The sequence below is a fragment of the Carlito syrichta genome, unplaced genomic scaffold (assembly GCF_000164805.1).
Source record: "Carlito syrichta isolate Samal-C Ts95f unplaced genomic scaffold, Tarsius_syrichta-2.0.1 Scaffold309854, whole genome shotgun sequence".
Classification (NCBI taxonomy): Eukaryota; Metazoa; Chordata; class Mammalia; order Primates; family Tarsiidae; genus Carlito; species Carlito syrichta.
In genome coordinates this window covers 621,603-635,440 of record NW_007253950.1, presented here as the reverse complement: position 1 = coordinate 635,440, position 13,838 = coordinate 621,603, and the positions used below count along the sequence as shown (strand labels likewise).

The following is a 13,838-nucleotide window of genomic DNA, read 5'->3' as shown; positions in this document are numbered from 1 at the left end:
GAGTGAAAGGCAGGTCTGTACCTTGGCCTTTTGGCCAAATCTGGCACACACCCAGCCTCAGTTTGCTCATCTGTAAAATAGTCTGTCTGCTTTACAGGATGGCTGAAGCACTGGCGCTTGAGGACCGTAGAGGAGTGTCAGACACGTGACACCCGCAAGCCAGGCTCGGCATCCACCTGTCTTGGGCTCCGTGGCCCAGCGCGCTTGGCTCCCCTGGGCTCTCGTCCCCTTATTCCTGGAGTTCTCAGGAGTGGGAGTGCATGAGCTGGGTACCGTCTGCAGATCAGGAACAGCTCAAAAGGGGACAGGGAGTCCAGGGCACGCGGTTAGCAAGCTCTGGTCCCCGTGTCCACTTCAATACCTCACGTCTGAGCCAGACCCTCACTGGGTGGCAGCCCAAAGAGCTGCGTCCTCAGTGAGCGGAGGCCGCAGGAGTGGTGGGCTGGGAGGGGACTTGCCCCATGGGAGTCCTGGGGTCTCAGCATAATCCCCTGAAGGCCTTCGAAACACACCATGGGACTCTATGATGGGGGCCTGAGTCCCCAGGGATGGGTCTTGCCTAAGGAGCAACAGGCTGGAAGGAGGGGGAGGGAAGGAGGAGCTGTTCCAGTACCGAGGCCACCCCTGCCGGAGGGAACCCTGGACACTCACATGCAACCCACCGCCACCGCTGCATGCCTACCTCCTGAGCTGGGCGCCTCGGCCTCCTCCTCGGCCTTCTCTTCAGCTGCCTCCTCAGCCTCCTCCTCAGTCTCAGCTTTCTCTTTGGCCTCTCCTTCAGCCTCAGCCTCCTCCTGGACCTCGTCTTTGGTCTTCTCCTCAGTCTCAGCCTCCTCTTCAGCCTCCTCTTTGGTCTTCTCCTCGGGCTTCTCTTCGGTCTTGGCCTCCTCTTCAGCCTCCTCTTTGGTCTTGGCCTCCTCTTCGGCCTCCTCTTTGGTCTTGGCCTCCTCCTCGGCCTCCTCTTTGGTGTTGGCCTCCTCCTCGGCCTCCTCTTTGATCTTGGCCTCCTCCTCGGCCTCCTCTTTGGTCTTGGCCTCCTCCTCAGCCTCCTCTTTGGTCTTCCCCTCAGCCTCCTCTTTGGTCTTGGCCCCCTCCTCGGCCTCCTCTTTGGTCTTGGCCTCCTCCTCGGCCTCCTCTTTGGTCTTGGCCTCCTCCTCGGCCTCCTCTTTGGTCTTGGCCTCCTCCTCGGCCTCCTCTTTGGTGTTGACCTCCTCCTCGGCCTCCTCTTTGGTCTTGGCCTCCTCCTCGGCCTCCTCTTTGGTCTTCCCCTCGGCCTCCTCTTTGGTCTTGACCTCCTCCTCGGCCTCCTCTTTGGTCTTGGCCTCCTCCTCGGCCTCCTCTTTGGTCTTGACCTCCTCGGCCTCCTCTTTGGTCTTAGCCTCCTCCTCGGCCTCCTCTTTGGTCTTAGCCTCCTCCTCGGCCTCCTCTTTGGTCTTAGCCTCCTCCTCGGCCTCCTCTTTGGTCTTAGCCTCCTCCTCGGCCTCCTCTTTGGTCTTAGCTTCCTCCTCGGCCTCCTCTTTGGCCTCCTCCTCGGCCTCCTCTTTGGTCTTGGCCTCCTCTTTGACCTTAGCCTCCTTCTCGGCCTCCTCTTTGGTCTCGGCCTCCTCCTCGGCCTCCTCTTCTGTCTTCCCCTTGGCCTCCTCTCCGGTCTGCTCCTTGGCCTCGGTTTCGGCCTCCTCTGTCACAGCCCGGGCCTCGTCCTTCTCCTCCGCCTCCTTTTCGATCTCCTCCTGGGTCTCCTCTTGCAGCTCCTGCCAATAATAAAGTGGAACAGAAGCTGCGACCACCAGCCCCAGCCCTGGTCTCACCCAGCCCTGCCAGGAGAGCTGTCTTCTGGAGCCCACAGAGGCCCGATTCTACTTCTTACCCTGCCCTGTCAGTTAGGCCCTGCCGGCCTGCCTTCTGGGAATCCAGGGAGGTGGCCTACAGCCTGTAGAAGGCAGGACACACAGAAGGGGCGGGCCCTAACCTGGACACGTCACCTGTGGAGGGGGACCTCCCCAGGCAGCCCTGGACACGTTGGCACAAAGCAACTAAAGCAGCCACCATGGGGTTTCTCACCCAGCACTGCATTTCACAGTGTGCAAGCCCTTTTGGATCCTCCTACAGACCCCAGGGAAGCGTTCATAGCCCCATTTCTCACAGGGCGGCCACTGAGGCCCAAAGTGGGGAGGTGACTTGCCCAGAGTCAGGCAGCCCCGTGAGGACTCAGCCTAGGGCCAGCTGACTCCCCACCCACGGCCGAAGCCCCTCCCGACGCCACTGACCACTGCTATGAGCGGGGCCTTGAAAGACCTGTCATCCTGCCCTGCTCTGTCCTCTGGACATCTCACCAGCCAGAAGTCCCCTGGGAACAAAGTGAACAAGGCCCGGCCCTATCCCAATGCCAGGCCAGGCCTCAGAGGTACCCCGGAGCCGGGTGCTTCTCGTACCTGGTCTGAAGAGCTCTGGGGCTGGGTCCTGTCTGCTTTGCTCTGGTCAGCACCCACCAAACAGCTATCCAGCAGGACTCTGTGATTCCCAAGAAGGCAGGAGAAAAGATTCAGGTTAGGGGTGTTGAGGTTTCCTGAGCCCCGCGGTAGACACACAGATGCCCACAAAGTCCTCACTCTCAGGAGGCTCCCAGGGCCATGTCCACTAACGATCACCCTGTCTGAGATGTGCTCAGCAAGGGGCTGTGAAGGGCACACCACAACTCTGCTGGGAAGGACGGCTTCACAGAGGAGGTGACCTATACGCTGGGCCTCAAGGATGATGATTTTACTATAAGGAATAGGTAGGGAAGGGTGTCCAGGAAGAGGGAACAGCACATGCCAAGAAAAGTCAAGAGATGGTTGGAGGAGTTGTCCTCTAGGGTAGCCCAAAGAGCACACTGGAGTGTTCCAAATACGCTCCCAGGATTCCTCCAGAGGACCTCCAGGCAACCTGGGTGATGCAGAGAGTGGGAGAAAAGTAGGGCCCAGAGAGGTGAACTGGCCTTGCCAAAATAACACAGCAAATTGTTCCAGACAACAAAAACCTTGAACCCAGGCCCTGGATCTTTCCATACCATGAGATCAGAGTCACACTGCAACTGCTGGGGGTTTCAGGGGTTCCTGACTAGGGTATGAGGCATATATAAGTTATGACAGAGCCAGAGGTGAGGCTGCAGGAAGCAGGGAGGACTGTGAAAAATGGAGAACCCTGTCTATCTGAAGGTGGCAATCCCACTTTCTTAGAAGGGTAGCCCAGGTAGAGATCTTCTGATTTTCAAAAGGAGCCTGAACTGTACGTTTTGAAGGTAAAATTTTCTGATATTTAGATGTGATAATAAATCCAGATTAGTATATCTTTATTAATATGTGGACATCCAGAAGAGCCTGTCTCCAGGTTTTTGGGCTTGTAGATGCTGTGTGTGATCTCTGGGTTAAAATGGTGACTGAGGACCAGAAGAGAATGTGCCTTTGTAGTTAGGATCAGTTCCTGCTTCTTTTTTTTTTTTTTTTTTTTTTGAGTTGGCGTCTCACTCTGTCTCCCAGGTTGGAGTGCAGTGGCACGCTCATGGCCACCACAGCCTTGACCTGCTGGGTTCAGGTGATCCTTCCACCTCAGCCTTCTAAGTAGCTGGAACTACAGGCATGCGCCACCACATCTGGCTAATTTTTTGATTTATTGTAGAGATGAGGTCTCACCATCGCCCAGGCTGGTTTCGAACCTATGGGTTCAGGGAATCGTCTCCTAAAATCAGCCTCCCAAAGTGCTGGGATTATAGGCATGAGCCACCGTGCCCGACCTTTTTTTTTGAGTCAGAGTCTCACGCTGTCACCCAGGCTGGAGTGCAGTGGCACGCTCATGGCCACCCTCAGTGTTGACCTGCTGGGCTCCAGCGATTCTAGTTCTTGCTTCTTAACAGCCCACCCCATGCCTCAGACGCCTGTCATAGAGGATGCTCCGGGGTGTCCTTCCACCCAGAAACCCTGCATTCATCACCCGTCATTCAGAGGGCTGAGTCTCAGCCCACTTGAGGTGAGCAAGCAGGTGGAGTGGGGATGGGAGTCCAGTCGGTACCTGGCAGCAGGATCAGCTGATTATCACACCAGGGAACCGCGCCAGCTCCCTAGTGTGTGCCAGGCACCTTGCATGCAATGTCTCCCCAAATTTTTAACTAGATAACCCTGAGAAGCCTATAAATGCGATATACCACATCAACGGAATGAAGGACAAAAATCAATGAGCTTAGCTGGGTGTGGTGGCATGTGCCTATAATTCCAGCTACTTGGAAGGCTAAGGTGGAAGAATTGCCGGAGCCCAGCAGGACGAGACTGGGGTGGCCGTGAGTCTGCCACAGCACTCCAGCCTAGGCAACGGACTGAGACTCCAACTCAAAAAAATAAATAAATAAATAATGAGCATCTCAATAGATGAAGAAAAAGCTAACAACCTTTCATGATAGACACACACACATACAACAAAGTAGGTGTAGAAGGAATGTACCTCAACATAATATAGGCCCTTATACCTAACCGTGAGACTTTGAAAGCCTTTCCTCTAAGATAAGGAGTCAGACAAGGATGATTCTCACCACTTCTAGTCAACATAGTATGGGAGGTCCCAGATGGAGTAATCAGGCAAGAGAAGGAAGCAAAAAGCGTGCAAATAGGAAAGAAAGAAATTAAATTGTCCCTCTTTGTAGATGACACGACCTTATATATAGAAAACCCTGAAGACTCCACCAAAAAAATTGTAATTACTGATAAACCAATTAGGTAAAGATGCAGGATATGAAATCAGCATACAAAATTTAGTAGCATTTCCTATACTAACAATAAACTATCTGAAAAAGAAATCAATAAAACAGTCCCATTTACAATAGCTACAAAATAAAATGCTTAGGAATAAATTTAACCAAGTAGCTGAAAGTCCTATACATTGAAAACTAAAAAGCATTGCTGAAAGAAATTGAAGAAGACAAAAATAAAAGGAAAGGCACCTTGTGTTCATGGATGGAAAGAATTACTATTGTTAAAATGTTCATACTGTTCAAAGCAATCTACAGATTCAGTGCAATCCCTATCAAAATTCGAATGACATTTTTCTCAGAAATTAAAAAAAAAATCCTAAAATTGGTAGGTATAGAACCACAAAAGATGCAGAATAGCCAAAGCAATCTTGAATAAAAAGAACAAAGCTGGAGGTATCACACTACCTGTCTTCAAAACATACTGCAGACCTATAATAATCAAAACAGCATGAAACTGGCATGAAGACTGACAGATACATAGATCAATGGAACAAATAGCCCAGAAATAAACCCATGTGTTTATGGTCAGATGAATTTTGACAAAGTTGTCAAGATTAGTCTCTTCAATAAATGGCTATTCATTTGCAGAATAAAATTAGACCCTTATCTTACACTATTTCCAAAAAAAAAATCGAATGAAAATAGATTGAAGACTAAAATGTAAGACCTGAAACTACAAAACTGCTAGAAGAAAACATAGGGGGAAATTTCCATGACATTGATTTGAGCAATGAACTTTTGGATTTGACCCCAAAAGCACAGACCACAAAAGCAAAAATAGACAAATGAGATTACAACAAACTAAACAGCTTCTGCACAGCAAAAACCAAACAAAAACAAAAACAGAGTGAAGAGACAACCTATGGAAAAGGAGAAAATATTTGCAAATGTCCAAAATATATAACATATATATGTTAATATATCTGACAAAGCGTTAATATCTAAAATACATAAGGAACTCAAACAACTCAGTAACAAGAAAACAAATATCTTGATTTTTAAAAAATGGGTAAATAATCTGAACAGACATTTCTCAAAAGAAGACTACTAATGGCCAAAGGATATATGAAAAAATGCTCCACATCACAAATTATCAGAGAAATGCACATTTAAAAATCATAATGACATTTCACTTTACACCTGTTCATATAGTTATTATCAAAAAGACAATAGACGGGTTCGAGACCCACCTGGGCAGGCGAGACCTCATCTCTACAATAAATCAAAAAATTGGCCGGGCGTGGTAGCGCGCGCCTGTAATTCCGGCTACTCGGAAGGCTGAGGCGGAAGGATCGCCGGAGCCCAGCAGGTCGAGGCTGCGGTGACTGGGAGTGGCCACTGCACTCCAGTCTGGGCAACAGTGAGACTCCAACTCAAAAAAAAAAAAAAGACAACAGATAACTAGTGTTGGAGAGAAATGTGAACACTGAAGGTGGGAATGTAAATTAGTACAGCCATTCTGAAAAACTGCAAGGAGATTTTTTTAAAAATTAAAATATATCTACCATATGATTCAGCGATCCTCCTGTTGGGTGTATATCCAAAAGAAATGAAACCAGTTGAAGGGATACCCGACTCTCACGTGCATTGCAGACTATTCACAATAGCCATAATAGTGAAACGACCTTTGTCTGTCAATATCACTGAATAAAGATAATGCGTACAAACACACAATGGAATACTATCCCGCCTTTAAAAAGAAGGAAATCTTGTCACTTGTGACAAGTGACAACATCGATGAACCTTGAGGATGTCATGTTAAACGAAACATGCCGGGCACAGAAAGGTAAGTACCAGATGATCTTGTTTAGCTGTGGAGTGCTAACAAGTTGAACTCATAGAAGCAGAGAGTAGAATGGGGGTTGCCAGGGGTGAGGGCTGGGGAGGTTGGTTAAAGGACACTGGCAAGAAAATTCAGTTGGATAGGAGGAATAAGTTCAGGAGATCTATTGCTCATGGTGACTATAGTTATTAACACTGTATCATGTTCTTAAAAATCCCTCAGAGAGCATCTGAAGCCTTCTCACCACAAAAAATTATGAGTATGTGAGGTAACGCATACGCTAATTGGTTTAAATTAGCCATCCCACATTGAATACACATTTCAAAACAACGTGTTGTACAGCATAAATATATTCAATTTTTATGGGTCCATTAAAAATTAATTTTTTAAAAGAAGAAGTCTAGAAAACCAACAACAACAACAATACATAACCCCGAGAGACTAGAGCTATAACTGAGCCTATTCTAGCTTAGAACACGGAGGCCCAGAGAGGTCTGATGGTCAGTCCGTAGTCACACAGCCTGTACAAGGCAAACTTGGATACAATATCAGTAGCCTTGACCCCAAGGCCATGTGCTTAACACTACATTTCACCACCCACCTCTGAGTGCCTACATGGCCACTACGTGGCATGGAGGCATACAAGTGTCTGGATAATCCAAGCACACAAATAACTTTATTACTCTTCATTCTATAGATATTTCTACTGTGAGGGGTCTGAATTATCAGGGTAATACACCCCACCCTGTCCAGGAAGAAACAGATTTTTTAGAGATTCAAGTCACAAAAGCAAGGCCACATGAATGACTTTCCTGAGTCCCGGCATGGAAGCCCTTATGGACCCCTTGCTCCCTAAATAAATATTAAAAATTATATTTTTGTGTCTGCATTTGTACAAAGATTAATATGTTATTATCTCTTAAGACATTGCCTTCTCTTTAAAGTGCGTTTTAGGTCTGATTTTAAAAGAAATCAAAACAATCTCATGGGCCCCTAGAAGCATTCTGGGCACTTTGCCTAGCATGCCAAGGAGAGTCAGCCCTGCCCCAGTGAATTCCCCAGAAGCTGACATGGGGCCCTTCTCAGCTCTCTACCTTACAGCACGAAGGCTCAGGAAATGAGCTACCCACAGGCCCAGCCAGAGGCTTCCTGGGGTCCTGCTCCTTTGCGCATCAGGTCAGAAATCACCGCATGGCCTGGGGCAAGTCACCCGGAAAGCCTTTGTGCTGCCTCTGTTTGCTTATCTGTCAAATGGGTAGGACTTGCCCAGCCTGTACTGCCTGGCTTATTTGAGTAAAGTCAGAAGGACCGGTGAGAATCTCACGGAAGGTCAAGAAAGCCTATTGGGTGTCATTCCCATGATTCTTCTAGATTCTCTGTCTTTAAAGATTGTAAGCAGTTTTCCTTGTCTGCGGTACCAAGTGTTCACTTTGGATTTAAGCCGACTAAGGATGGAATCCCAGCTCTGCACTTCCTGGCGGGGCATTGTCTCAGAACTTTAATTCTCTCATCTGTGAAATGGGATTAGCAAAATAATCTACCATTCGGGGTCCCTTACCCTGTGAGTGGCACAAGAAATAGTACTGGTCAACAGCAGTTGCTATTATTGTTGTGGTCATTATTATTATTAATCCCAGAGGAGATGGCGATCTGCAGGGCTATGAAATCACCCATGTGGATTGGGGAATGTTTTGCATAAAAATCCCCAGCGACTGAGATAACTTAAGGCCCCTGTAGTGGCCCTGTCAACGTCACTGGGGGCTGTTTTGAGGCCCATGTACCAAAGCCACCTTGCTCTCACTTGACGGTGTGCCCAGGCCCTGCCAAGGGCTCCTCTTGCCCAGCCCAGAAACAGGAGGGCATCAACTTCCAAAAACTCCCAAGTCACAGGGATTTCCAAACAGAGGAACAAAGTCACAGGGATTTCCAAACAGAGGAACAGAGACTGGCTGAGCTAGGCTTCCAGGGGACCCCTGGTTTTCCAAGTGTAAGTCTCAGGGAGCAGCAGCAGCAGCCAGCGCTCAGGGCTTCACCAAACCCCCTCCTTCGCCATTCCCCTCCACAGGCTGTGCCCCCGAGTCCTCACTGTTGCCTTCTGCACTCTCCACCTGAAGTATCAACCCCAAGAGAAGGAAGGAAGGGAACCCTTGGGGAGAAGCAGGCACCTACTTGGGTCTCTTTGTCTTTGCTGGCAAGGATGCCCATGGTGCAGGATCTCAGCTGGGGGCTGTGACATTCATCCCCAGCCCGGGTTGATGCATGCAAATGGAGAACTGGGAGATCCCCAGCCCAGCCACTAGACCAGCGCCCGAGCCAGTGTGGCTCCGGTGGCAGATGAGCCACCAGCTCCTCCTGCTTCTAATCAGATTGAGAGGCTGTGTAGGGAACTGCAGAGGCGCCTCCAGGGAGGCCAGGTGGGACCAAAGGCCACGGTTGCTAGGAAAAGCTGAACTTCTGCCTGCAGAGACCAGGTCGCTAGGCGACCCTCTGCCGGTTACCAGGGCCCCTGCGTCATCAGTATCCTGTGCCTCCGCAGAGCTGGCCATGAGCATCCTTCCCCAGCCAGGGACAGCCCAGATCTGCTTGCCCCAGACTTCAAACCGTCTTGCCCTGGGTCACTGACTCTGTCACCACAGTGCCCTTGTCCCTCCCTGGGCCTGGGGCCCAAAATTTCCCTGAGTTTAAAACTCTGGATGAACATGTGTGTGAAGGCATGTGCGGCTACAGCACACAGGGGTAACCCTCTATGCACGTGCTTGTGTGTATGAGCATGTGTGCAAAGATGTAACATTGACATGTGGACACACGTATGTGTGAACATATGTGGATATGCAGAATACATATGGGTATAAGTGTGTGCATGCCTGCATATGTACATGTGTGTATAACATGGCGTGTGTCTGTGCTGGTGTATAGTATAGACATGCATGCGTGCGTGCATGTGTACTGCATTTTGGGAAAGTGTGTGGTTTGGGCATGTGTGTGAGCACAGTTGATCACTGGCCTTCAAGGGCTATTTCAGCTGCATTGTTTCAGCAGTGGCACAGAGGTTTTCAGGCCTGTGTTAAGTGTACATGTTTAGTAGGGGAGGGACCCAGTTCTCTGCACTCTCCCACAGGGGCAGGTAGAGAGCAGGGCACAAACAAGCTGCCCTGATGAGGCAGCTTCTAAGGTCTTCACCTGGCTGGGGCTGGGGTGGGAGGAGACCCAGAAAGCAGAATTTGGAGGTTACAGAAGCCATAGGGAAGCAAGCCTAGTTTGGTGTAAGAAGTAACTTCACAAATCAGAAGTGCATCTGGATGGAACGAACTGCCTTTGAGAGGCTGGGAGCTCCCCATCACTGGAGGTAAGCAAGTGGAGGCTGTGTCTCCATTCCTGTCAAGAATGGAAAGATTCTATGTGAACTGAACAAGGGTGGGCTAAAAGCAGGTGACACGGAGCAGGCTTCCAGCTCTGAAATCCTGTGTTGACCTCATTTCTGTGCTAGGACTATAAGAGACCCCCTGCGGGGACGAGAACACTCATGACCATCGATTGGACACTCCAGGTGAACCTTGCCACCTCCATCACCATCACTGGCCCGCATGTCCCCTATCCACAGGAGGCCGTTACTATCCCGCATTTACGGACACGGAGGCAGAAGCTCTGAGCGGGCACGCCACGGGCCCAGGTCACTCTACTAACAGGAGCAAAGTGACATTTCTGATGCCAAAGTCTGTGCTCTTAGTACTCATGGTCCTGCCCTGTCTCAAGCCAGGCCAGAGGCCAGGTGAAAGGGTGTGGGCCAGGAGGTACCATAGTGGGCAGAGTGACCAGGACAGGGAATGATGCCAGGAGACTGGAGCAAGGGACACAGTAACTTACTTTCACCTGACCCATGACAACAGCCTCCGCTCTGTTCTCCCTGCCTCAGTCTCGCCCCAAAACAGCTGCCAGATCATGCCTCTCTCCTTCTCACAAACCTTCAATGGCTCCCTGTTGCTCTTGGGAAATCAAGTTCAAGGCCTTTACAACTTGCTTTTGAGGTGGCCCTTCCTCCTTGAAACACTTTGTAACTTGGCCTCTGGGCCTTACACTTTCCTTGTCTCCCGCCCCCTCACTAATGCCTCCTCTGTCCTTTCTGGTTCCTCCTCATCTCCCTGACCCCTAATCAGGTCCTCGGGCCTTCCCTCTATCCACTCCCTGGTCATCGCCTCCAGCCCCACAGCTTCCAAGGCCACCCAGGCGACCAGATTCCCAATGTCACATCTCCAGCCCAAACGCTCCCACTCCTAAGCTAGACTCAGGTGTCCAGCTGCCTGCTCTTCCTCCTCATGGGAGCCATCGGCCCATCCAGCCTTCCATCCGTCCCATGGTGCTAAAAGCTTTCTCCCTCTTCATGGTTTCTGGGCACTGTTTTTTTCAGGTGGGGTCTTGCTCTGTTGCCCAGGCTGGAGGGCAGTGGCACAATCATGGCTCACTGCAGCTGCAACCTCCTGTGCTTAGGTGATCCTTCCACTTCAACCTCCCATAGCTGGGACTACAGATGGCTAATTAAAAAAAAATTTATAGAGACAAGATCTTGCTATGTTGCCTAGGCTGGTCTTGAATTCCTGGGCTCAAGCAATCCTCCTGCCTCTGTCTCCCAAAGTGCTGGGATTACAGCCTTCTTCCGTGTGTTTTAATGTTGAAATCTTCATGGATGTGGGCAGAGAATGGATCATTAATGGGCAATAGAGCAGAATTCAAGGCAGTCTTAGAAGGCATCAAAGGCATCTTGGGAAGGGGGACCGTAGAGGGGGAGACAGCCTTGGTTTTGTTAGTAATAGGTGAGATCTGAGAGCCCACTGTATGTGTTCATTCATGCATCCATGTATACATTCAACTAATATTTATTTGGTGCCTACTGTGTACCAGGCACTGTTCTAGGCTCTGGGGACATGGCCGTGAAAATAGCAGACGAGAGTCCCAGAGCCCTCATGGAGGTTTCATTTAGTATGTGTGTGTGTGTGGCAGTGGCGGTGGGGCGGGCTGAATGGTGGGTAATATGATTCCCGGGTCATTATGACCACAGTGGGGGACCCCCCCAGCTTTTCCCAGCCTCTCTAGTCACAGCCCAGCGACACACAGCACAGAACAATGGAACAGAGCTTCCATGAACAGCAGAGAGCGCCCCTGCCCCAGTTACCCAGCGGTCCCTCACTGTAGCCTTGTCCCCTGGGGCCAGGTGGACAAGTTACTTACTCAGGCAACACCACCTCCACCTCCTCGTCCTTGTCCTCTTCCTCCTCCTCCTCTCCATCCTCCTCCTCATCTTCTTTCTCCTCTTCAATTGGGGGCAGCTCCCTGAGGTGGGGTCAGAGGTGGGAGGTGAGCGTACCTGAAGCTGCCCCCCGAGTTTGCCTCTTGCCCATTTTCTGTCAGACTTCCCAAGCCTCCTGGGACAGGACTGGGCTCTCCAGCCCAGGCTCAGCCTGGGGACCCCCACCCGAGCGCCGTCCGCTCTTTCCAGCACAAGCGCTCTTCCCTGCATGGGGCCCTGTCCTGGTGGTGACACCAGGCCAGCCTCTGATCCTCCCTGGGTCTCAGTTCCCTCATCTTAGCAAGGTAGATTATTGGCTTAAGGACCTGAGACCTCTCAATTGGACCTCCCACCATCACCCAGCATTGCTAGTGGGAACGAAGACCATGACGCCCCTGAGAAGGGCGATTTGGCAATCACATCCATGATCCCACATTTTTTTTTTTGAGTTGGAGTCTCTGTCCTGCAGACTGGAGTGCAGTGGCACGCTCCTGGCCACCGCAGCCTCAACCTGCAGGGCTCCGGCGATCCTTCCGCCTCAGCCTTCCAAGTAGTTCGAACTACAGGTGTGTGCTACCACACCCGGCTAATTTTTTTATTTATTGTAGAAACGAGGCCTCACCAAGTTGCCGGGGTGGATCTCAAACCTGAGGGTTCAGGCAATCCACTTGCCTTGGCCTTTCAAAGCGCTGAGATTACAGGCTGAGCCACCGAGCCCGGCCATCCCACATTTTCATACTCAGCAGCTAGGCAATACCCCCTCTGGAGACCTGTCCTGCTGGTGTACTCACATGTGTGCAAAGACATGTATCCAAGAGTGCCCGCTGAAGAGTTGTTCATATAACAAAGTTTTGGAATGAACCTAAATGTCCACCAATAGTGGACAGGTTAAATAAATTGTGGTACATCCATACAATGGAATACTATGCAGCTGTAAAAAGTGAGGGATGATCTCTATGTACCGAATGTGGGAATACCTCAAAGTATATTTTTGAATGAATATAGCAAGGTGCAGATAGGTACATGGGATATGCTATCTTTTGTGGAAAAAAAAGAGGGCGATGCATGCTTGTTTATACCCAAACTGTTTCTGGAAGGGTGCATGGGAACCTGTTAGCTGCTGTACCTGTGGGGAGAGGGTGAGTGCCTGAGGGTGGATGAGGCAGGCTTGGTTCCTGCTCTGTGCCTTTTTTTTTTTTTTTTGAGTTGAAGTCTCACTCCTTTGCTCAGGTTGGAGTGCAGTGGCACACATGCTCACGGACACCCCAGTGCCGACCTGCTGGGCTCTGGTGATCCTTCCGTCTCAGTCTTCCTAGTAGCCGGGACTGTAGACACGCGCTACCACACCCGGCTATTTTTTATTTTATTGTAGAGATGAGGTCTTGCCAAATTGCCCGGGCTGGTCTTGAACCTGCGGGCTCAGGCAATCCACTCGCCTCAGCCTCCCAAAGTGCTGGGATTATAGGCTGAGCTACCAAGCCTGGCCCCCCTTTTTTTAAATCATAGAGTTGGAGTCTCACTGTGTTGCCCAGGCTGGTTTCTAACAGTCTTCCTACTTTGGCCTCCCAAAGTGCTGAGATTACAGGCTTAAACCACTATGCCTGGTCTGTACTCCTTTAGACCTTGGGATTCTGTACTATGGGCCTGTCACCTTCTCAAACAATAGCTAATGTTTCCAGAGTTGTCTCAGACTCCCACCTGGGTGCCTCCTCCACGGCTTCATTCTCTTCCTCATCAGCTGGAACCGTGTCTGTACTCTGTGGGCCATCCTTCGGGTCATCCTCCACCTGAGGGTCAACCTCCTCTAGGACCAGGTCAGGCTCCACTTGCTCTCTGGGGAGGATGCTGACTGCGGGGACACAGGAGGAGTCATCTGTGGGATGTGGGGGAGAGCAGGCTTGGGGCCCCACAGGGAGCCCTGGCCATCGCCAGCAGCTCTTAGACAAGCAGTGGAGAAATGGCCGCATTCTCAGCAGACCGTCGACAACCAGATC

At 50.4% G+C, this 13,838-nt stretch overlaps 1 protein-coding gene across 1 annotated transcript in view; it reads right to left on the bottom strand.

Moving 5' to 3' along the window:
- Nucleotides 1-13,838, bottom strand: part of CNGB1 (cyclic nucleotide gated channel beta 1) — an 82,741-nt gene that overhangs the window by 52,021 nt on the left and 16,882 nt on the right. Inside the window, exons 12-18 of the mRNA XM_008068043.1 lie at nt 13,543-13,693; nt 11,807-11,888; nt 3,507-3,511; nt 2,433-2,511; nt 1,695-1,751; nt 1,452-1,529; nt 683-716 (exon numbers count right to left, since the gene is read on the bottom strand). Of these exons, the coding sequence (XP_008066234.1) occupies nt 683-716; nt 1,452-1,529; nt 1,695-1,751; nt 2,433-2,511; nt 3,507-3,511; nt 11,807-11,888; nt 13,543-13,693 (486 nt within the window). The remainder of the gene's footprint in view (nt 1-682; nt 717-1,451; nt 1,530-1,694; nt 1,752-2,432; nt 2,512-3,506; nt 3,512-11,806; nt 11,889-13,542; nt 13,694-13,838) is intronic.